This window comes from Sturnus vulgaris, chromosome 3 (assembly GCF_052056855.1).
Source record: "Sturnus vulgaris isolate bStuVul1 chromosome 3, bStuVul1.hap1, whole genome shotgun sequence".
NCBI classification, from domain to species: Eukaryota; Metazoa; Chordata; class Aves; order Passeriformes; family Sturnidae; genus Sturnus; species Sturnus vulgaris.
This window is the reverse complement of record NC_142245.1, coordinates 41,095,570-41,119,730: the sequence shown is the minus strand read 5'-3', so window position 1 is coordinate 41,119,730 and position 24,161 is coordinate 41,095,570. Positions and strand designations below refer to the sequence as shown.

The 24,161-nt window shown below is 39.6% G+C and overlaps 1 protein-coding gene across 3 annotated transcripts in view; it reads left to right on the top strand.

Annotated features, from left to right (window-relative positions):
- RPS6KA2 (ribosomal protein S6 kinase A2) overlaps nucleotides 1-24,161 on the top strand; it is a 262,329-nt gene that overhangs the window by 227,583 nt on the left and 10,585 nt on the right. For all 3 annotated transcript variants that reach the window (XM_088161421.1, XM_088161422.1, XM_014875797.2), the window contains 5 exons: nucleotides 880-982; nucleotides 5,627-5,757; nucleotides 7,335-7,460; nucleotides 21,495-21,584; nucleotides 23,042-23,200. In XM_088161421.1, the coding sequence (XP_088017547.1) occupies nucleotides 880-982; nucleotides 5,627-5,757; nucleotides 7,335-7,460; nucleotides 21,495-21,584; nucleotides 23,042-23,200 (609 nt within the window). The remainder of the gene's footprint in view (nucleotides 1-879; nucleotides 983-5,626; nucleotides 5,758-7,334; nucleotides 7,461-21,494; nucleotides 21,585-23,041; nucleotides 23,201-24,161) is intronic.

The window sequence follows — 24,161 nt, the reverse complement described above, 5'->3', positions numbered from 1 at the left end:
ATGGAGCATGGTGTAGCAATTTCTTAAAGATCTCTGACAAGGAGTAAAAAGGCCATGAAGTCCCTCATAATAAAGGCATAAAGGATGGATTAGGATGAACTCATGGTGCCTGTTACTTAGGTGATTCCCTACGTGACTCCTCAGTCACCATCAGAAACTCGCACACCTAGCAGTACTGTTATATACCTTCTCCTCTTCCTTATTTTTTCCTTTGTTTTGTTCTTCAGTTCAAGCCCACATGTAGAGCTTCAGTGTGACTTCCCACTCATCCACAGTGCTTTCTCCCCAGCATCTGTTGATGTAATTTCATGTAATAATCAGCTATAAACCCCCTTCTCTTTTACCAGATATGCTAAAAGAACATGTTTCTTGTTTAGGTTGTAAGGACCAGGCAGCCAAGCCTGTTGCTCTGCTCAGCCTGGCAGCATACCAAACACATTGCTGGTTCTTGACAAATAATAAGTGCTAAAGCAGTCCTGGCTTCCCAGCAGTTCTTTGTGCTGATTGCCATTGCTGCACTGCTGAAGTCCCCCTGTTTCCTGGTCTTACCATTGCACATCCCAGTCCTCCCCTTAGACCCGTGAATTTCCAGATGCCCCAGCTGGAATACTATTAGTCTATGGGCTAATTTTTTGCCAGGAACATTCGTGTTTATGTTCAGGATTCCAGTAGCTACAATGTGCGGGAACCATCGAGGGCACAGATTTTAAGCCCATAGTAAAGCAAGAGCCAGAACCACAGCTGCATCATCCTTTTCTGTCAGTCCAGCAAGGATAGCAGGGAGCTGAGAGAGGACACCCCAAAGGAAGCAGGGGAGTCTATCTCCAGATGCTGAGTGCACACATTGATGCTGATTGTGATCTGTTTTTCTCCTTGTAGAAACTGTACAGAAAAGAAATCAAGCCTCCTTTCAAGCCTGCAGTGGGGCGGCCAGAAGACACCTTTCATTTTGATCCAGAGTTCACATCTCGGACCCCCACAGGTTAGTAAGGTGGCACACAGGTAATATATCCTTTCAGTTAGTAAATTCAGTTTTCCTTTGCCCTCTCTATTCCAACACATTCTAAAAGTCTGATCACCTGTGGCATTACAGAGTTTTGCCATATCCAGCAGGAAGCAATGACTGGTTTTGCTTTTCCAGCAAAAGAAGCTCATAAGCACTTCACAGGCTTCATATTAACTCGTCTTCAGGAAGAGCAGATTTCACATTTTTTAAAGGAAAAATAACTGTCGTTTTGCTATTTTGTTACTAATTTTTGCTTACAGTAGCTGAATTTACCTATTTTAAATTACCTTGGCTTCAAAGAATTTTGTATCTCTGCAAGTGAGTATTTAATTATATATTGTATAGATGTTTTATTAAATTATGACATCCCACAGATTGTGGACTGTTGGAAGTTAATGTGTGGTTAAAAACAATGAAAAATCATCAGTTCTCAGGTCAGCAGAGTTATGCCAACAGGAAATTTGGCCCACCATATTTAGAAAATGCTTGCAGAGAGAATGTTGTTCCTGTAACTTATATTTCCTAACAGAAATACCACGCTTTGTACACTATATAAGTGGAGGTGACTGTTCCACAAAATTCTGTTTTTCCGCTCTTTTAAGTGGAAAGCAAGAATATCATTAATGTCCGGTGGTAATCCCACTTATAAGGTTGCCTTCTGCTAGACATGGGTAAATTACATTACATTTCTGCCTGTGATGTACCTGTGTAAAGAAGTACCTGTTTATACTTCCTGAAGTGCAAAAATTGAATTAGTTGTTGTTTGTAAAACACGTTGAAGGTGGTAAGCACTGTAAATCACAAATCACATAGTATTGTGGTAATAATCAAGTATAAGGTCTCAAGCTTCAATCCTCAAATTGCCTCAGAACTATTGCAGTGAGGGGGAAAGATGTGAGCTTTCATTATGAAAACACCTACATTGTAACACATGAATCAGAGATTTCCTGCAGTTTTTGTTCAGGCTTATCATGACCGATACCATTTTTTTCTTAAAACAAGCCCAAACTTCTATTCAAAACCTGGATCAAATTTCCTTTCATGTCATTTGAAATAAAAGTATCTACTCCAAATCTTTCCTCAGTCAGTTTCTATAATTTTTTTTTATTCAAGGATGTGCTGACTTTTGCAAACAATAAAAATATTACATTATTGTTTTTTAAAACTGGAACATCCACCTGTCTCCTGTTTACGTTGGTCATGTTCTGAAATTCCTATTCCACTGCATAGAGACATGATCTTTGGTTTCCAGACATTGCACACATCTGATTTTAGGTTTAATTTAGATTTTGGAGGCACTGATTTCTCTGAAATACTGGAGACTGCAAGTTAGCCTGGTCTTGAGGGATGTGTGCTCTGGTGCTGCCATGGGAAGTTTCACTGATGTGCAGAGAAGCATTAAGGGTTTGGATTGCTTTGGAAGTTCAGCACTTCATTGTACTGATGCCTGGGGCTATATTTTACACTCTACGTGTTACTGCTGTGGCCTAATTAAATTTGTTATTTAGTACAAGACACTGACTTGGAAGGTTTGTTTTGGGGTGATGGCTGGGAGATTTTTTGGGAGATGGCCTGCCTCAATTCTACTTTGGGCTACCATGGATAGTGGCCTGAGAATCAAACATTTCAAAATAGGTGTAATTGGAAATATGAATCCATTTACACTTTCAGAATGATGGAAAAACCCTTGCAGACTGGTAGATTATTTTGCAGGCCCTGACTGTTGACTGGTTGGGTCACACAAATTGGGATGGGTATCACAAATTGGCTCACATTGCCAGTGGAATAGAGTAATAATGATTTTTATTTTGTGGCTTTTCTATCAGGACACAGACCCCAAACAAACTAACCATGTTACTGAGAACATCCTCAGATAGAAAGCTCTGTAATAATTCCTGCTTCATGACCATGCAGTTGTGTTTTAATGAAGCTGTCAGTCACTATCAAGGAGGGGATACAGAAACGTATACTAATTTTACACTGTCTTTATGAATGAGTTCTCCTGTCTGAAAGCAGGCTTATGTCAAAGTTTTGGATCCAGTAAATCTTGTCAGCCCGGTGATTTACTGTACCTCAGAAACTTCCTTTACCCTGGAGGTTGAAACTGCATTCTGTGGATTCTTAACTTCAGGTCTAAGTGTGCCAAAGATGTGGTTTCTGACACTGACAGAGCATTTATGTGGGTATAGTTTCACATCACTTTTTCTCAGAGATTTGTCCAAGTTGGAGTTGCTTTTTCTGGCCATTTGCTTCCTCAATTCACCACTGTGGGCCCTTGTCTCATTTGTGGTGACTCAGCTCCTTACAGGGAGCTGGAAGCTGAAGCAGTCTAGGTTAGAAATGGTGACTTGAGCAAGGATCAAAACAAGATCATTCTGGTGACCCAACTTAGATTTCAGTCCACAAATGTTGGTACTGTTGTAATTGATGGGATAGCAGGCTGTAAGCAGCAGAGATGTTTTAGACTGGCTTTACTGCTGCAAAAAAAGTATGTAACATTTCACCTGAAGTAACTAGGTATTCTCCTTTGAAATAAGATGTTTGCTAACCCCAGTGAAACATGTTGAAGGAAATAAGAGCTATGAAGCCTTTCAAAACCCTTAAACTTAGATGCTCCAGTAGAACAAAGCATTATTACTTTTCACAGGAAGAAAGATAACCATTATACAAGATTGGTGCTTGTAAGTGGATCTAATTCAGATAGATGAAATTATTCTGATTTATAAGGCCTAGAAAAATGATTTAGGCTTCTGAGCTATCAGTTAATTAACATGATTTATGCATAATTTTGCACTTAGCAAAAATGTTTTAATGGGCAAATCAGTTGTTGGTGATGAATATTCAATAGCAAACACCAAATCATCAATAGTTCTTCTGCAGTATTTGCTGAAGCTATTAGGAGTGAATTATGAAAGAACAGTTATTTTTAAACAGAGCTGACCTACCATTTTAGTTTTAGAGCTGGATCACAGATTTTCTGAGGTTAAGAAGTGTTCAGATGCAAATTGTTGTCCTTCCTTTTTGTAAAACAAACATTCTTTCCTCTTAATTAATCCCTTGTGTAAAAATCTCTGTTGTAGATATGCCATGGTAGGAAGTATCCAGTGATGCAAGAGGTCTGGTGTGATTCATCCACATATTTGCAAGGAGAGTGCCCATCAGAAACACAGAAATAAACAAAAACCCATGTCATTTTTCCCAAATATAATCTTCTCCATCTGAACTCTGCTTGCTGTGCAATAAGAGCACCCTGACTCCTGACTGCTGCCAAAGCTGAGGCATCTTTGCGACGAGAAACAGAATTGGCTGCAGTCTCAGTTTTGTTTATTCCCAAGAAGATATATATTGGTTTTATCAAATTCTGACTTCAGTTCCTCTATTCAGTTGACCAGTAGATTTATACAGGGCATGTGCATGCTAAGAACACATTCTTACATATTTTCAGAGCCTCAAGCAGGTGAGTCAGATATAAAGCTCAGTGGGGATGTATTTTCTTTAGATAACTGGGTATTTACACACTTTACTACAAGGAAATAGCTTTCTAAAGAAAGTTTAGCTCTGTAACTTTGTCAGCAAATCATATGGCACATTGGAGGAAATGTGAAAGGAAAAGGAGATAAAAAACATGCAACCCCCCCAGAAAACCAAATAAAAGATTAGCGAATTTTAGTAATATAGGTTTTATAATACCCAGAAAGTTGCCAAGGAATGGTTTACAAAGTGATTCTTCTTGCTGAGGAAAATACCTGGGATAAAACATATACTGAGGAGACGGATCTCTTTAAAGCTTTTCAGAATTTTAAGTAAAGCAGAGCTCTACTTGCTTCTCTCACTGAGCAGTGGTGCAGGTACAAAGAACTGTTCTCTGCTTATTTCATTCCAAAGGTAGAATATTTCAGGATTTTTTGAACTTTAGCCATTCCTTCCCTCCTTTTGTCATTCCAGGGGAAGGATGGGGAGAAAATGAATTTTAGTTAAAACAATCCTAACAGTTTTCTCCACCTGAGGACAGGTCAGCTGTTGTCTTCCCTGGAGTAGGTCCCAGCTCCTAAAGCTGCTCCAGAAGATTCCTATAACACCACAAACCACCACTACTGGAGTATTGTGCTTTTACCTTGGTTTCATGCATTCTCTGTGTTCTCCTGACTCACACAATGTGCCACTTCAGTATTGGTAATTTCTGTAGCCAAGTTGTGGTGCAAAGGACAGACACAGCAGCCTGTAGCTTTTTTCCACTCCCTGGAGAAGGTCTGCTAAGCCCTGCAGGGTGCCCTGCCCCGAGGCTCCTCTCTCTCCCCGAGCCTCTCTGCCCTGTGCCTTCTCTCTCTCTGTGCACTCTTGGCACAGGCAGTACTTTGCCTAAGAACGAACATGCCCTGTGAAAAAATGCCCGTGTCCAAGAGTCCTTGCAAACAGTACCCCTGCATTGCTCAAATCCAGAGAGGAAAGGAGTGGAGAAGGCACACCAAAGTCTCAATATGGAGATGAATTATATTCCCCTGTGGCTGCCAGTTTATCAGATCTGCAGTTGACTGGCAGGGGTGACTTTTTCTGTTGTGGTGCTACTCCTTTCTGTTCTTTTGTGCAGCTAATGAAGCCATTTTCTTCCTTCTCCTACAGATTCCCCAGGTGTTCCTCCAAGTGCCAATGCTCATCATCTTTTCAGAGGGTTCAGCTTTGTTGCCTCTAACTTGGTGCAGGAGCCTGCACAGCAAGATGTGCACAAAATCACTGTTCACCCAATTGTGCAGGTACTGAAGCTGGTTACATTTCACATCTGATGTGCAGATACGTATGTGCATAGAGCATTTTAACTGCCTAATGTTCTCACTGGTATTTCACAGCTACCTAGCGTAGGAAGGAGGTGTTTTACATGCAGCATGTAGGTGTTGAAAAATGAGAATTTTTTAGTGAAGGTTTTCATGTATAAAACATTCCTCACCATCTTTGCAAAGGAAATAGGAACTGCACTTTGTCACAACTAAAATGAAAAATGCTTCTCAATATCTGAAACAGGATTCCAGTTGTTTATGCAGGACAGGTAGTGAAATATTGTTTTTTCACTGAATGCATTTCTTTCTCAACAGTTTTGCCTTGGATTATATGATCCAGTCTGTGCTGGCAAAGGATTAAGAGGCCACCATATTCCTGTTGTTATTGCATAAGAACCTGGGTGTACTCACCTAAACCAGGGTACTTGATGGGGGAACATTCCAGATACTTGGTTCTTTGCTGCCATTCCCCTACAAAAAAATCTATCCAGTTGTACTTTAAACCAGAAATAAATTGCTACAAAAGGTTTGATACATCAGAGAAATGAACAGGGACAAAGAACCTGGCTGCTTAAAGATGCAGCCAAATTTCTCACTGGGAAAAAGTTCCCTCTCCTACCCATTGCCACAGGTATATGTGCCTCAAGTGGGGAGACCTTACCTGTGGTTTTCTTAGGTTTTCATCTCTATTTTAATTATTTACAGTGGAATGTGTCATACTCTTAAAGATGCTCTTATACCATAGTAAGTGAAATGGTACCCAAGCAATTATATCTCAGAAATGTTATATATATTCCCGTGATTTAATTTGTAAAAATGTATTGAATATTGACATATTCACATCTTAAAATTTAGCAGGTTCTGTGTGGACTTTGCTAGCAAGGCTACATTTTTAGACAGATGATTCTGGAGGATTTTTAGAGGTGCTGGTAATTTCTTGAGTCCTGGAATGGAATTTGCAGCAAAACCTCAGATTTGAGGTTCACCATTGAACCAGTCTACCTGCCCAGACATTTTCCAAAGAGCATATGAATTAATTGCTTAAAATAGTAACTTCTCTCTCACACAGAAATCTCAGATAAACGTATCCTAGACAGGACCTCTCGTGATCTGGAGGCACTCCTCATATATAGGGTATCTCTCTTGAACACTGTGAAGCTATTAGTATTTTATATGTTACCTGGCCCTCCCTCAGTAATTAGAAATCAGTTTATATGTGAGTTTGTCAGGAGATTTAGGGCCACAGTTTCTTACGAATTTCGAATATATGGTGATTTTCTGCATTCTAAAAATAGTTTAGAAAATCACAGCGGTTTTGCCGCTACTTCTGCATGGACAATTCCATCTTACGACTGGAAAAAGGTAGAAAGGGAAGAGACATGTTTCCTTGTTTAAGTAAAGAGCTTCAGAATTTTGTAACTGGACTTAGAAAGCTGCGAAGGACAAGAGAGCTCTGTGAAGGAGAGGAGATCAAGCACCTTCTTCAAGAGGAGGCTAATCCTTGCATTTACATACCCATGGCCTGATTACCTTGTTTTTTTTGTCTTTCCCTGTAGCAGTTACATGGGAACAACATTCATTTCACTGATGGATACGAGATCAAGGAGGACATAGGAATTGGCTCCTATTCAGTGTGCAAGAGATGTGTTCATAAAGCTACAGAAACGGAGTTTGCAGTGAAGGTAAGAAAGCCCCTGGTAAATGCTAGAAATGCAGCTGAGACTACTGTGCCAGCCTGGGCAGCATTGGGGTCACTGGATATTCTGTTGGCTTATTTTTTGTTGCTGGGTGTGGCTTGGGATTTTTTCTGTTTTGTAAAATGGCAGGTTTCATGATAAGTCTTTAATATTTTTTCACACTTCAATCCCATCTTGTAGAATTCCTCAGTGGAAAAAAACTTCACTGTCTTGCATGGAAATCCTGTTAATCAGCCATGCTCCTTGCAAACTGAGTAATATTTTTAATATATCCTACACTGAATCATCATATTTTTAAAAATTACATATAAAATTATTGTGAAGTTGAAACATGATTTATTCTTCTTTCATAAGTTGTTTAGGTCTGACTTTTTTCTATTTAAACTGATGTTACAGTGAAAACCATGATCACATTGGAAAACTCAGATTTCCCTTTGTCTTCTTCACGTTCAAAACCAATGCTGTCAAAACGAGCAAAAGTCAATCTTCAGCAGAGATTTAAAATTAACTACTTTGGAAGGCCGTGCTCAGAGAACTGTCATCATCCCTCTTCAGTGAATAAACAGCATGCAGGCATTTCAGGGGGCAGTACAGACCAGTGGCAGAAACAGCTCAGAGGAGGAGTTTCAAACGTGCACTTTTCTTTAAAGAAAAGTTTAGCAATGAAAACACTCATATGTTAGAAAAGTATTTCTTGGTTTTGTTCTTGTACCAAAAAGGGACAAGATTAGATTATAATGTGGAATTTGAAAAGACAGGGGAAGTTAAGTCAGATCCTTTCACTCTGTAGCATCTCATGTACAGATTGCAGTACATAGAGAAGTGTATTTACCTAATTGCAGTAAATGAGGGGATCTAGCCAACTTCCACTCTACTTTTGCTGTTTTAAAATTTTAGAAAAGAGATGTAAATTTTTCAAATAAATGAGATTGTCTTTGCAGTTAAATGAGATGATGAGAGTTTAAGGAAGTTGTCCTAGGGTAACGTTATGGTGTTTGTATCTCCAATCGTGAAATCATGAACTCAAGTTCATGATATTAATAATCTCAGGTATATAATAATAATAATATAATATTAAACATTTTATTCAGTCTTATTTTCCACTACTAGACCGATGGCAAGGCAATATCCATGAAAATCAATGAAATTTTTCATGTTTCCTCATGATGGCACAAAAATCTGCAAACCACTATTAACCTACAATCTGTTGATGTCACTGTTCAAACAATAGTTGATTTTTCTAGGCTACACCATAATTAGGAGCATGGACTTAACAGCAGATCTGTGGGCTTGCATATGAATGTGCTACTATTTCCATTTCTAATGAATTTTAAAAATCAGAGCTTTTCAGTGCCTAGGTCATTTGTCAACAGGTGACATTATGTTATAGTAGGTGTGGGTTCTGTATAATTTAAATACATCCATGATGAACAAAATGTATACTAAATATAAGTAATACTTTTAATATTTCATTTATATCAAGTATTGTGGACAGATTTATCAGTGTAATACAGCCAGTGTGAAACTAAAATAGAAAATCCTCATCCCTTGAAGATGTCAAAGTGCCCGAATCTGACAGAGTCCAGCATGTTCAGCAGCCTGAGTGTTTGGGGTACCTCAGAGGATCCAGAACAAAGCCAAGGCATGGAGACACTCAAAGCTCCACAAGAGTTTGGCACTGTGATTGCTAGGTTTATGCTCTTTCCAATTTTTTTAATATTTCCTCTTTTTTTCCCTTTCTTCCTCCACTTCTTACAACTCTTTTCTTGTCACGTAAATATGTCTTGATTTTGACTGCCAGTGTAGGCAACATGTGCAGCATCTCAGTTGCTGACACAGTGTGAGTCAAATGTGTAGCACAGATTTGGGGCTGGAGACAGTTGGTGGGTTTCTGTTTATTCTGTCTTTCCAGCACATTTAGTGCTGCCTCTCTGGTTATTACTCCTACCAATATATTAATTCTACTTTTCTTTCAATTTTATTGTAATTTCATAATAAGATTATATCATTTTGTTGTCAGAGTAGCTCGCTTTCAAAAAAATTGCACAATGCCACCCATTTCAAGTAATTAGATAGCACAGGAGTTGCAACTGATATTATCATAATTATATATCAGTCCCTTTTGACATGCATCCTTTAACTCTCTCTATAAAAATCACTGTAATTAGGCTCTTTTCATTCCTGTTAGTAAGTATAATTTTCTCAGTGTTCTGTAGTACATAACATTCACAGGAAAAAGTGTCTGCAGAGATAGTTTGTGTGATAGACAGCAGCCCCATTTGCCTTGCACCACCTCATTAAAAGCTCCCTCTTTCAGAGGAACTGCCAACACCTCTGAGAACACCATCCTGTTTCCCTCAGGGGAGGCTGGTGATAGGGAAGGAGTTAAGGAAATTACGTGCTGGCATGACTGTGGGAAGGCACACACCATGTCACTGTGTAAATAAATAATCCTTCCATGGAGCCTGCCCCTCACCTTGTTTACTGTTGTTGTGTGGTGTCTTACCTGGCCAGAGTAACTTGAATCAGAGCTACAGTCAGGAAAGCAAAACCTTTCCTAGCCCAGAAGCAGAATATATTTATTAAAATGCAAAACACTTCATCGCTTTTCCTTTTGCTGCCCATCTGCTACTAGCTGGGGGGGGGGCATCTTGTAGAGGTAATTAATTGTTTAGCAGTGCAAAAAAGTTCTTTGCTGGTGTTGTAAAGTGTTTGAACAGATCTGGATTTTCACTGTTTTCAGAGCTCATTGAGATGAGGCATGTTGCTCGCTGAGGAGCTTTTGGAATTTCCCCCAGACACGTCTCTGCACCTGTAGGCAGCTGTACTGCCTCTGTAAATCCAATCATGGAGCCTGCTGAAAAAGAGAATTTTCTTGCAAACTATTCCCTCTTCTTCCATGTCATCTGTAAAAATGAAATGCTAATAATAAACTCCAAAGCTATTTTAGACATGCCCTCAGGCTCTGAAGTGCAATATTTCAGAATTCAGACATATCTCCACTTCTGAGAGCATTTCACTACCCTGCAAGAGAAAACCCTGTAGACAGTCAGATTTCCTGCAAATTGAGTCTACCCTGAAACTAGCAACCACCTGTCTAGGTCAGTGCACATGTTGGTTTAGCAAGTCTACGTGCCATATTCTACTTGCATATATGTACTCTGAGAAGCTTTTAAAATTTTACTCTTAACTTTCTTTCCATCTCATTCCCAAGTGAAAAAAAGTAAAAAACTCTGAAATACAAGTAAGGACTTGTTCATTCTTCTGAATCACAGAATATTCTGAGGTAGATACTTCTTAAACTCAGGTAGAAAGAAGAGAGATGGGGGAAAAACGTGTTTCTCCTCTGATGGACCTCTACTGTGTTTCAGATTCTTCTGCTATAATATTCATCACCTTGACTACAGCAGGCCTAATGATTTTTAATAGCAGAGAGAACTGGCATTGTCAGTCATAGTTACAAACTTCACATGGGTATAAATGTAATGGTGAGGTCAGAAGCAAAGAAATCAGATCGAAGTATTAAGTCACATTGGTATCTATAGGAAATAGGTAAAAGAAGGATGCTAGAGGAGATGGTAGGGGTTTCTCTGAGTGGAAGAAAGTTTGCAATGGAAGCCTAAACACATTAAGAGCTCTTGTTTGGAATTCAGAGTTCTTTGTGAGTCAGATTTTTCAAATCCTTCCAGAGATGTGATGCAATTAGCATACTCCAAATGCTTTTCTTTTCTTAAGACTATTGCACAGCATTTGAGTTTGGAACGCTAGAGAAGCTTTCAAGCTGGATTTTTGGATGTGCTTCTTACTGATTCCAGATTAAGTAAATTAGAAAAGGACTTGATTTCATCTCCCTGTCTCTAAAGGTTTATCTATTCAGATTGACTCCTGACCCCAGGAGAGATTACTGGTGGATAATTGCCAAGTAGAAATTTCTGCTGCTGGGCCAGTTCTACCCCCAGTACTGCCCCCAATATTGCAGAGGAAGGTGGTTTAGATGCCAGATTCAACATCTTGATGTCAACTGCCTTTTTCTCCAGCGTAAAAGAATATCCAGCTGGTTAAGTCTTGGGGTTTTAGTCCCTCTATGCTGTTAGAGGCAAGGCAAAAAACTAGATTGTATATCCTAAACACAGGATATATATTTTTCCCTCATTTGAATAAGAAAAATACAGTTGAGATAGTCTCAATTGACAAGTCCAATTTTGCAGATGCCAATATTACAGTGGAATTTGGATCTTGAAACACATGTGAATCCCATGACTTTTTCCTATCTCTGTAATGTACTAACCAACTGTTTGGCTCCAGATGTTCCACAGTTGTGAGCAAAGCCAAAGTTTGCAGTCTGTGTCTTCCAGTGGGATACAAGTTAGTTTATGCTAGAGACCAAGTGAATCCAACAGCTCATGTATAATTCTGCCAACTGCAAAGCACTGAAAGCACATCTATCTAACATGTTATGGTATGTGCAGACTGGAGAGAAGATGCATTTGAATTAGCTACAAAAATTCAATACCAGCAGAGAAGTAATGTGTGCATGCTATCAATAAATAAAAATCATGAGAGCTAGTGTTAGCAGGCCTTTGTAATCAAACTGGTTCTGTATGTGTATTTATTTGCTAATAACAGTGAGTGACATAGTCACCAAAACCCATTTAAATTCCAGAGTTTTTTCTTAATTTCCTTAAACTACATTTTCCTCTTCCATTGATGTTCATGGTCATAGTTTCATTGTTTCTAGGTGATTGATGTAAGTAGATAAAATTGCACACTGATCTGAAGGCAGGAGGTTACACAGTAGTATTTGGTGGCTCTACATTTTCTCCATAGCCTGTACTATGGTTAGGTCAGGAGTTTAGTGCTTAATGAAGTAAAGAAAATAGGAACCTTACTTAGTGAAATGAGAAAAGAAAAAAAGAAAAAAATCAGTCCACACACCATTAAATCTCCTTGAAAGTTAAAGTGTAGATCTAGAGAGATTTGCTTAATATTGTCTCTCCTTAACCACAGAAAGTCACTGAAGTGAAACAGACAGTGGAAATTTCAGGGAAGGCTTTGTATCTATTTTTGTCTGTTTGGGAGGTACTTAGTGTCTGGTGGAAAAAGGATAAATATATCAGTATTTAAATAGGAAGGTCAATGGAAAGTTTGCTGGATGACCTCAGATTTCTTGGCCCCGGGTCTGTCAGCCTGTCAAACCAGCAGGTACTCATCCACTGCTTGTCCAGCCTTTCTCCACTCTCCCTGCACGAGAACATGGTACAGAGTCAGGCCCCAGGGTATGTGCACCAATCTCCAGGTCAGAGCCACTGGTAATGTGTCTCTTTTAAATTTAGCAGAAGTTACCTGCTGCTGGAGCAGAGCCCTATCAGGACTCTGCCAGAGAGAGGATGGGCTGAATGAGCATGGATCAGATGCTGAGGTCCTGTCTCAGTTCTTGTTCAGTCCCTAGTAATGCAAACCCCCCTTGACTTTGCTGGGTGGCTGTCACAGTCAGATTTGTATGGGTAGGAGTAGGCTTCTATCATATCTCACACTTTTTGGGGAAAAAAAATGGCATCAGGAAAAACATAACGTCACGTAAAAGGACCTCGTTATAAAACCTGTTAGCCAAGTGAAGGGAAATAAGAGTGCCAGCTGTGCTTCCAGAAGCCTCTAGCTGTCCTTGCTCTTCCCCAAGATCACTTATCAAATTATCTCTGAAGAGCACATCTCTTGCCTCTGCAAGATCACACTAACGATACTGAACGATACTCTCCAATATTTTATTGAGAAAGTGTCTCTGACTGCAGTCTTTCTGAAATCTTTCATTCCTATTTGCTTTCCTTCCCTGAATATGTAATGCAGCTATTCAGTGTTCTCAAATAATTCATAGGATGGAAATACAAATATTTGAATACCAGCATCAGACAAGCATTTAATAAATATGTTGCTAGTGGAGTTACAGTTTTATTAATACAATTCATATGCAGACACCTATAGATTTCTATCTTACTAACATGCATGCATATAAATGAGTTTTTCTTGTAGTGCCTGAGTAGGAATACTAAACCCTGTGAGATCATGTGCTCTTTTGATATCCATGGTTTAACATAGAATATTAGTAAATTAGAGAAAATCTATAGTAGAAAATATGCAAGAATTACAAGGCAGGCTCTATCAAGAGAGCGACAAATACGTGTGATGTAAGACAGACAAGAGCTCGGTGGGATGCAATCAAAATCTATAAATATCTCTAAGGTGATATAAATGATGGATGACAACCATTTGGCTGCTAAAGACAGCAAGGGAAGACAGAATGTCTTGAAGCTAAAAAAGGGAACTTAAGGGGAAAAAAGTCTAATTTTGAGAGCAGTTGGTAAAGCAAACTCTTCAAGGAAATGACCGAGATGTCTTCCCCTTCACATGCCAGGCAGTTGGATTTGTCATATTAATGGAAATGTAGACTTAAAATGCAGGGTACAAGACCCCTTCCTGCCTTGATAGACTACAGAGAACTCTTACCAGGTTTCAGGTTTTCCCATGAAATTTGGTTTACAAAGCTGGTCATCAGGAAATAACAATGGCCCAGATACTTAGGTAAAAGATGGTTTTGTGTGTCTGAAGCACACTCAAGCTTTTTGGCAGTGGGGCACCAAATTTGGTAGCCTACAGGGTGCCATTTAGGAGATAGAGGCTTTAGAACAGATTTAAGCACAAATCTTTATCCTTCTTTGAATTGGCATAGGGAGGGCTGTTTTCTAGAGTGCTCTGCAAAGGAACCAGCATTAGTAGCCCTAAAAAGGGCTAATTACCATACTAAGAGTGATTACAAACAGCATGGAGGGTGTTCTCTAGATGTGATGGAAAGAGAAAATTATTTACAGTAAAATGGATGAAGCAGCAAAGGGTGATAGAGTATTGTTGCCTATGACGATCTTAGGTCTGATCTATGGGAGTATTTTTGAAGGCTTTCTTGGTTTTCCCATTTCAAAAACTTAATCAAAGGGCCTGACTTCCACCCTGCACCAGGGTCATTCTGTACACTCACCATAACAGGAGGCAACATAGCATATTTTATATGGTGTCCTCATGTTTTAAGATTTGAGTTTTCCAGAATACCTGCAAAATTTCAATGGCCCTCACTTTTCTACTGTTTTGAGTGTGTTCAGGTAGGAGTTGTACTCCTGATGGGTCCCTTCCAACACAGGATTCTACATTCTGTGATTCTATGCTTTCTGCCAGATAGTCTCCTCATAGAATAAGTCAGTTTTCCAAGGGGATGCTGCTTGAATAGGCAGAGCCCTGCAGCTGCAGCTTCAGAAAGGCTGTACAGTGCTGGGCTCTGCTGGAAGAACGTGGGAGAAGGCAGGGCAGAGAGGTAGGAGCAGCATTTCTACAAGTAGCCAGCCTGTTTCTAGCAGCAAGAGCCATTGCTGACTTTTGGGGTAAAGGGGGTCGAAGCACAGCTTAAATTCTTAACAAAATAATCAGAGAGGGCAGGTAGAAATGCAGAAATATGTGCAGGCCACCTCTTAATCTCAGCTTCAAAGCAAATCTTAAACCTGTAGTGGTTTAACATCTCTGGTATAAGGATTCCTCCAGCCTCCTTCCCTTTTCATCACAAAGCTCTCAGTGTCTCTTTCCTTGGCATGGCTGAACCTCTGAAGAATGTGAGAATATGGTATTTCTCTCTGCTAACTAGATCTTTTCTGAGACTAGGATCAGGCAGCAGTTTTTCTACAGCTTAATAATATCATGTTTCTCTTCACTAACTTGCTTGCCAAATACCTAAAGTATTTTGGACAGAATTTGGTCCTTTGTGCCTATATTTCTTGTATGTGTCTTCCATACTGATGTAGTAATTTTTCCCATATTTAAATTCTGAATATGATACACTGGTTTCCATCCCTGAAGTTTTTTGTAGAAGGTGAGAGCAGCATTGCAGTTATTTTTCAGATTGAAAACTCATCAGTCTGATCCAAGGATGTGCGCTGAGCAGAGCAGGCTGAAACACAGTGCAGAGCCTTTCCCACCAAACTATTCTGCTTCCAAAACTGAAGACTTCTCCCTAAAATGAGCTATTCTGTTTCACAGGTGCTACTGAAATAAATTTGTTAATGTTTCTGCTCTGCTTAGAAAACGTGCTACCATATAAGTGCTAATTAACAAGAGCAGTTAATTAACAGTTCCAGCTGACAACTTAGGAGTGCTAAGTCAGCAAACAGTGTCAGCAAGTGGGCATGCTCTGTGTGCAGAAATGTTTAATGTCTCACCTGCACAGCTTGATCAGATGGGCAGTCCTTATTTCAGAAAAGTATTGCTAATTAGGCCTTTTTCTTCTAATAGTAATTTTTCACTATTTTCCTGAAAGATTTAAGCATGGATGGAGGCAATGAATTTCTGAAGCTAATCAAAACTAATAGAACAGCAAATAGTCCCTCAGAAACTATTAGGCTTGGATAAGTTCTCCTTGGAGACCTCTTAAATGTAAAATTATACCATGTTCTTTTAAATAATATTAGCCTTTCTGCAGTGATTTTCATCCAGCTTGAGTTATTTGACATCAAAAAAAGGAACCAAATTAAAACAGATGCTTGGCATGAATAGAGCTTATTTTTAGAAGGAAATATTACTGAAATGGAAACCTGTACATTTTCCAGCAGCCCAGAACTGCAGAACCCTCTCTCTCTGTGACACTTTCACTGGAATTAATATTGTAGATGAAACTGTCAGGTTAAAATCTCTGTGTGCTGTCACACCTCTTTTTTTCAGAACAGAAGCAAATCCCACCTATAGTCGGTTTCACTAGCGGTGCCCTGAATTTTCAAATACATCACAACATAGATATAATGTGCAAAGGGATACAAAATGAATTCTCCTTTGGTTCATCCCTCCCTTCCCAGAAAAGGAAAGGATTTTTACAGAGAGTATCACATCACATCACACTACGTAATGAATTTGTTCTTAAAGATTAACCCACAATTACTCTCCAAACAGACTCTGGAAAACACTGTACATAACAGAAAATAAAGCTGCTTTAAAAAGCGTATAAAACTCTCTTCATCCTGCATGCTTTTTTCACAAATCCATTCAAAGTTCCCTAGTGCTGGTCAAAAGGAGCTTTACATCATTCCACTGCCTAAATACACTGGCAGCCTCGGGTGTGGCTGTGCAAGGTATGACAATGCCCAGGTGTCTGCCCTGCTACCTTCTGCTGGACCTTGTGTTACTGCAGCTGGAGCAGCAGATTGGGACTGTACCAGTAGCTCAGCTGCCCCAGTTCACATTCTGGCATTCCAGTTTTAGCTGCCAGGAAAGGTCACTTGGGGCATTTAAAGACAATGCAGAGGCTGATCCCATTTAGGACTGGGGGCAAAAAGAGCTATGTCTTATGCCTCTGCAGTATGACCCACCAAAACTCCTAATTCAAAGCTCCTCAATCAGCTTTTTATCTATTCCTGTGCTGCAGGGTGTACCTTCAATGCTTCCTCGTGTTTTGTGGGGTTTGTTGTGGAATGAATCTATAAAATAAAATGGAGAAGTTGTGCTGCAGTCCATGGTCATTGCACACACCACATGGTATTAAGGGTTAAACCTCTGTGACAGTGTTGGGTGCATTCAGCCTCCCTAGAAAGGGAGGTGGCTACCATCATCCATTTCACTTGACATGGTCAGACAGCTTTTGAGCCCCTTTCCACTTAAAGAGAACAGTCAAGTCAGAGCCAAGAAAATGTTTTAATACCGTCTTGTTTGGTCATTAAAGATGCACAAGGTCCTTTCTCCCCAGCACAGAAAGACCCAACAGAGCAGTCTCCTTGCTGCTAGCTCGAACATAGCCTGACCAGAGCCTCATCCTTTCTCCTCAAGCTCATATCAGTGCATCTCATGTTTCTTTTCCATGCTTTTTCTCACTCTCTTGCCTCTCTCTCACCTTTTCTTTTAGGCTGCTCGTTTTCCAGACAGCAAAGGCAGTTTAAACTGTTTCCTCCCACCTTTTTCCAATCTCACAGCTGTAATGATGGAGAACTCCATGTGAGAAACACAGCCATTCTCCATTCGTCTCGTGCACAGTCATTCAGGTTAATTCCAGCGTTGGAAAAGGCAATTTGTATTAGCAGGGCTGGTTCACTGAGAGTGGATTAGGCAGTGCTCACACGTACTGTTTCTTTGGCAGGGCTGTAAAGGCTGTAAGTCCCAGCTGGAGGGTGGTATCAAACAGCTGAAGGCTCCAGCATCTGCTAATGGCATAACTAGGTCCAGAAGAAGAGATTTATCTACACAGTTGGAAGCGTGCAAATACCTTCACAAAAAGGCAACAAGCAAATATATATACTGTCTATTTAATTGCTGTGCCAATTCCAGCAAGGCTTTACCCACACAGAATTTTACTGATAATCTCTTTTATACTCATCAGTCTGCTTTGGCAAGACTAAATCCATTGAAAACCCATTAGTAAAGGAGAATTAGATGATTTTTTCCATGCAGAAGACTTGTAAAAACTGGACAGTTGCGTTAATTAGGATTTTGAAAATATTCTTTCTTGTTTCTTTCTTCCTTAATATAGTGTTCAGAATTGTCCTTTAAAGGAGCTTGACTCGTTTTAAAATATCATGAGGTTATTACCTTAAATCCCACTGAGGAAAGAAAATGCACCTTTTCCTTTCAGTTAGTCACAAAGGATGTGATAGTTAAAGAAAAAACAAATCCCCTATCAGAACAAAGGACACTATTGACCATGCTGAGCCCATTTTACTCTGAAATTCTTTCATACACTGTTTGACACAGATGAGTTTCTGAACAGTCCCTGAGTGTCCAATGCACAGAAAAAAAGTCTATTTGCATTATAGCTCAGTTTCTTTCTCTTCTGAAGGGCAATGGATGACCCTTGTGCTCGTCTGGGCCAAGGTACAGCAGAGCTCATGTTACATTTTCAGTTAAGCTACCTATACATTATGGTGGCTTTTTGAGTTGATCTTCTTCACCACACATCTAAAGAGAGAAATAGAAAAGTAGCATCGTTACATATTACTGAAATTCTCTGGACGAGTAGCTGAGATCTTCTCTTATTTCTGTAACAGAGAGTTTCTATATGTACATTTTCATTGAATTCAAATCAGAATGAGGGTCCTAAAAAAAAGATGTCATTGCTTGCACAGGAAGAGCTGCAGGAGGTTCATGGGCTCTCCCAGAGAGGAACAGAGAAGAGTCTGTATTCATGCAAAATACAGCGTCTCAGAGGAAACAGGGACCAGGGTGGCAAATGCTCTTTTTTTACCACAGGAAATTCTGGGTGGATTTAACAACACACCAAAAAAACTCTCTGAAAGTGTCGTTAATAGCTACACAGACTGCCCAGGGAAATGGTGAAGTCACCATCCCTGGAGGCATTTAAGAGACATGTAGAAAAGGCACTTTGGTTTTGTGGTGGACTTGGCAATGCTGGGTTAATTGTTGGACTTGATGATCTCAAGAGATCATTTCCAAACTAAAGGATTCTATGACTTTGTGAAAAGGAAGATCAGGAGAACTTGAGTATCACAGTGGAGCTGTAGGGCATATTTAATGGACTGCTGTGGCTATTGCAACATACAAATAATGAAACTGTGCGTACTGCAGACAGATTTCTGCTGAAGTTGCAGGAGACACTTCCTCTGCTGCTTTAGCAGTCATGGGCCAAGTGTAACTCACAGGCACGCCGAAGAGAGGCACTGTCAGGGTGACAATCTCTTGCTGTGGAGGAGAAAAATGGTTCTGATATGCCCAGTCAGACTGCCCAGGGACTGAGAGGAATTTTTCACAGCTCTGACAGTGATTTGTGGTGCGGTTTGGGGCAGCTTCTCCGTGCAGTCAGTGTATCACAGGTTGCGCACACATTAAAAGAAAAAGCGTGCATGTTTAGTGGGACTGTCTTGCAATTTGTATTTACATAGCATATTGTGAATTAGGAGCACTAAATGTCATCTGCTGCTGTTACTACTACATCAGTAGCAGAGTGCTTCCGGTTATGTTGGTTTTAGTTTTGTCAATAGTTGAGACTATTCCTGGTTTGGATTTTTTTTAGGCCATATATATGCATTTTATAGTCCTGCATTATTAATGGTCGCTTAAAAATTCCCACAGCTCTGGATATTTCCTTTCACAGGGAACTGCAGCAGAAAAGGAATCTGCAATATATAGCGTGCTACAGCAGTGTAGTGATAGTGGTACTTCACACTGGTGGTAATACCTGATGGTTTGTACAAGGCAGGCAGATGCTAACAGGGGCTCACGTGAGTTACTCCAGTAACTTGACAAGAGGTTTATCAGTGTAGCCAAGGAAATAGCCTTGAGGATCTTTTTGTATGTTAGGCTTACTGGTTGAGTGGGACACATTCAGTCACTGTGGTTGTACTCATGTGGAGTCAGTTGATCAGGGCTTCGTTGGCTTCTTGAGAATGTCTCAGCTAAACTGGGAGAATAGCAGCAGAAATTTTTATTTCATTCACCTATTCTTGAGGCCTTCCTTTATTTATTCAAATGTGCACAACAACCATTTACCTGCATCAGCTGCCTGGTGCACTTTGATTTGTCACACTTCTCTCAAATCAGCATCAAGTCACTGATATGGCTTCAGAGGCACACCTAAGCCATGGACAACTACTGGCCATCATTATCACGGCACATATGTGCCTGTCATGATGACTATGAAACCTCTGATTTATATCCAGTTATGCATTATTATGGATAATGCATAAGAGTCTACTCATTTACTTGAATTTGTGTCACCATAATTAAACTGTGAAAAATGCATGCATTTTATAAAAAAGCAGGCGGGCATTTATCCTCATTAGCAAAAGAAGTTTTTAAAAAGCTACTTTTTCCTGCTTACACCATCATTTAAAATCTGTGCTCTGTGCTTAGTTCTTGGAGAGAATTAACCACATTTAAGTTTGGAAGCCTTGAAATCCAAGGCAATAATGGAAATTATATTCTGAAAATGCCACCCATTCCACTTTGGTAAACCTGTTATTCAAAAGTACTGCTGTTGTTTTCTAGCAATAAGACATAGGGCCAAAATAGCGTAATCCTAATGAGTTTCTTGTAGAATGAGTCTTTCATCATTTCCTGTGAACTTACTTTTGAGATTCCAAAATGCAGAGATTTCCCTTAAGATTATTTTTTGTTTCATATTTATCATTTAAATCTGCAAAGTGAGAAGCATTAATCACTGCTCTCAAGTGGACAAATGACTAAAGCTCTTTGCCTGACATGACAAATATAGATACCAGAATCACTAAAGAGAAGTCAGTGCTCTCCTGATAGCTGGCTTTCTACGCAGTGATGCTCTCAGCATGTGTCATGTTTTTCTAAGACCTGCTGCTACAAAACTAAAGAGTTTGCATGTCTTACTATATTTTCTAATAAAGCAAAAGACGCTGACTACATAAAAGTGATCTATGAAGCAGATTTCTTTCCAGTTTAGGAATGGGTAGAGAGTCTGGTTACATGGCCAAATACAATGTCTGGTCACTCTGTTGTTCAGTACAACAGCTTGGCCCAAAGAGCCAAGGGATTACCAATAGTTTTGGTTCAAATCTCTCCTGACAGTAAAAGTCCATACATTTTCATTTCTGACAAATATATATGAAAATTAATTTCTATTAATTTATCAGCATATATACAGGCATATGCCAGTATTATGATTCTATCAATTTTTTATGTCAAAGAGGTAATTTAAAAAATATGATTATTTTAAAACTCTCAATGTTGTTTGATTTCTAAATGACACTTCTTGTAAATGCCATTATTTATGGGTAAACAGAACTGTAGGCATCAGAAAGAGGGCCTACGCCTTCAGAATCTAAACTAATTATTGCTCCATCTGGCTTTGGCAGACAGTCAGCATGGCTCTCATTTGCACATGGTTTGAGCTGCCCTCTCCTAGAATAATGATTAATGGAAGAATTTTGAATAGTAATTTGTTTACACTGTAGGAATTTGTTGGTTTGTGCTTAGTGCTGCTCACTGGTATTTGACTACACTGTCCTTCATTTATTCCAGATAATTGATAAGAGCAAGAGAGACCCCTCTGAAGAAATTGAGATACTCTTGCGATATGGACAGCATCCAAACATCATTACTCTTAAAGATGTGAGTAGTCTTTGAGCACTTTAACATTAAATGATTTTCCCCTTATAGTCAGGCTTGCTTATTAGTCCATGTCTGGAAAATTCTTCAGTTGAAGGTCCGAGCTAAAACCAGACCCACTGAAATCAAGGAGAAAAACATGACTTAACAAATTACTGGATAGCATTTGGAAAGAGTGGTCAGGTTATGCATTCTCCAGTTGCTATCTAACAAACTGTAAGTAAAACCAAAAGGGCACCAAACAGTGCTGGAGAATGAAAAAATGGGTTTGGGTTTGCAGCACTATTTAAAAGGAGATCTCCCTGGCTGCATGTTTTGGGGCACTGCTGAGCACAGACAGTGGTGCTGCTGGACAGGGGGATGATCTTTCTTGAGCAGCAGCCATTCCCGTGCAGCCTACTTTGATAGGAAGAGGAGAGCTCACAGAGTCACTAAGATTTCCCCTGATAGTGTTTTAGTGCCAGGGACTATTTTCCTTCTACTCCAGCAGCCTGAGAAGTCATTAAGGTATTTTTCTTCAGCATTTCATATGAAAAATAATCCTTCACTATGCTTAAATGAAGTAATGGCCTTTATTCAGAGGTGTTTTATTTTAGCTGCCTGAAGTCTCACCTAAGATTGTCCACACCATGTCAGATTCAGAGTTTACAGAACAAAATCTTGCTTGTGTCAGTGGCCAGTACATTATGGTTTAGACCTTAAGAATTGCCTAATCACATGCCCTCAGGAAAGTCTCACCTAATTCCTAAGTGTTAAAGAGTATCTGAAAATCTGTGCAAAAGAAGTTTTAATATTCTTTTCCAAAAACATATAGCATCGATGACTATTACACTTGCTATTATTGCAGTCCAGATAAAGGATGATGACATGAAAATGGTTGTCCTCCAATTTAAATGATAAAATGTCTTTTACCAACTGCCATTGATATTGAATGTAAATATGTCTTGCAGCTGATATCAACAATATATTCATCAGAATTGCTAATGTAAACTATATAATATCATTAGATGCAAGTGTTGGCCAACAGCTCTTTAGCTGATCATGAGTCAAAGGGAAATATTGATATTTGAAATGGCAAATGTTACCCTGTGGAAGTGGAAAGAGAGAACACTACTGAGAAGAATGCTTGGGTGAGAGCCAGCAGACATTTGAAGCTGTGTGGAGTGGTGCTGTTTTTAACAGCTGAGCCTGCTCTTTTGGCATAACGGAAAACCAGGAAAGCTACGTTTCTGCATGGACAAATCAGCAAGCTGCTGCAGACACCAGAAAAAAGTGATGGCTTAAGTAATTTTATAAAGTTTTCTTTTTAGTTGTTGAATGTAAAAAGCCCATTTCCCACACATTTGCTGACATTTTCTTCTTGCAACTTCACACACAAACAAGCCAACACTGTGATTAAAGGACCAACCTTTACCAAGCTGATGGGTCCAAGACATGTGTTTATTGTGTTGCTGTTCCAGGTCTATGATGACGGGAAATTCGTGTACCTGGTGATGGAGCTGATGCGGGGAGGCGAGCTGCTGGACCGCATCCTTCGGCAGAAGTGTTTCTCAGAGCGGGAGGCCAGCGCTGTGCTCTGCACCATCACCAGGACTGTGGACTACCTACACTCTCAGGGAGTAAGCAGTGCTTTATTGGCTTAGCTGCATCAACCTTCTTCAAATTCAACTTCTTGAAATGGCAAATGTGATGTGATTCTGTTTCTCTGAAATGTAAATATGTTGCTCCCCTCCCGCAAAAAGAAAACCTACGCCCATATTTATAATTACATTTGGTTTGTGAACTAAGGTCATTGGCTTTTTGTCCATTTTTCACAGAACTGAAGCATGTCAAAGTAGTATTTTCTTTCCCACGCTACAGTGATTTTCAAGTTCATGTACCTTCTTGAGATATTAGTTGTTTACTTTTTATCACAATCATTATTGTAGAACCTGAACTTTTAGCAACACTGGTAGGGTAGCTGAATCAGCAGATAAGTATTAAATCAAAAGCTCAGCTCTCCAAATGAAGTGGCAGTTTGAGCAGCTGATGGGGAAGACTTCTGACATGCTGTTAAAATCTGACTTTTAAAGTCTAAGCTTTTTATATACAGCAGTTTGAAAATCTCTCCTTTTTTGCATTTCAGGGACAAGCAGTTTGGATACCTAGTCAAATATTTACTGCTTTTCCTGCTTCATGGTTAAAACAAAGTGCATTTCATGCTTTAGCTTCTATGCTTTCATGGTAATTTCTCAGTCTTGCTGTAACAAATAAAGGCTGTTTTCCTGCCACTGAAATGCAGCATGTCTGGTAAAAAACACAGTCGCATGAAATTGTGGGAATACATTTTGAAATTAGGAAAGAAATTCCTTCCTTTCAGGTGTGAGCCACTCACGTGGACAGTCACAAGAAGACCCTTACACACTTTCCTCCCATGATATGACTAATTCTTCACCTTTCAGCTGAGTATTCAGGGCCATCAAGCTCCAGGAGCTCAACCACCAAGATGTTTGTACAACAGCTCATTTTGACCACCCTCAGGAAGTTGTCTTCTCTTAGAGCAGCAGCCTCCATTTTAATACACCCGCAGAGGATTTCAAA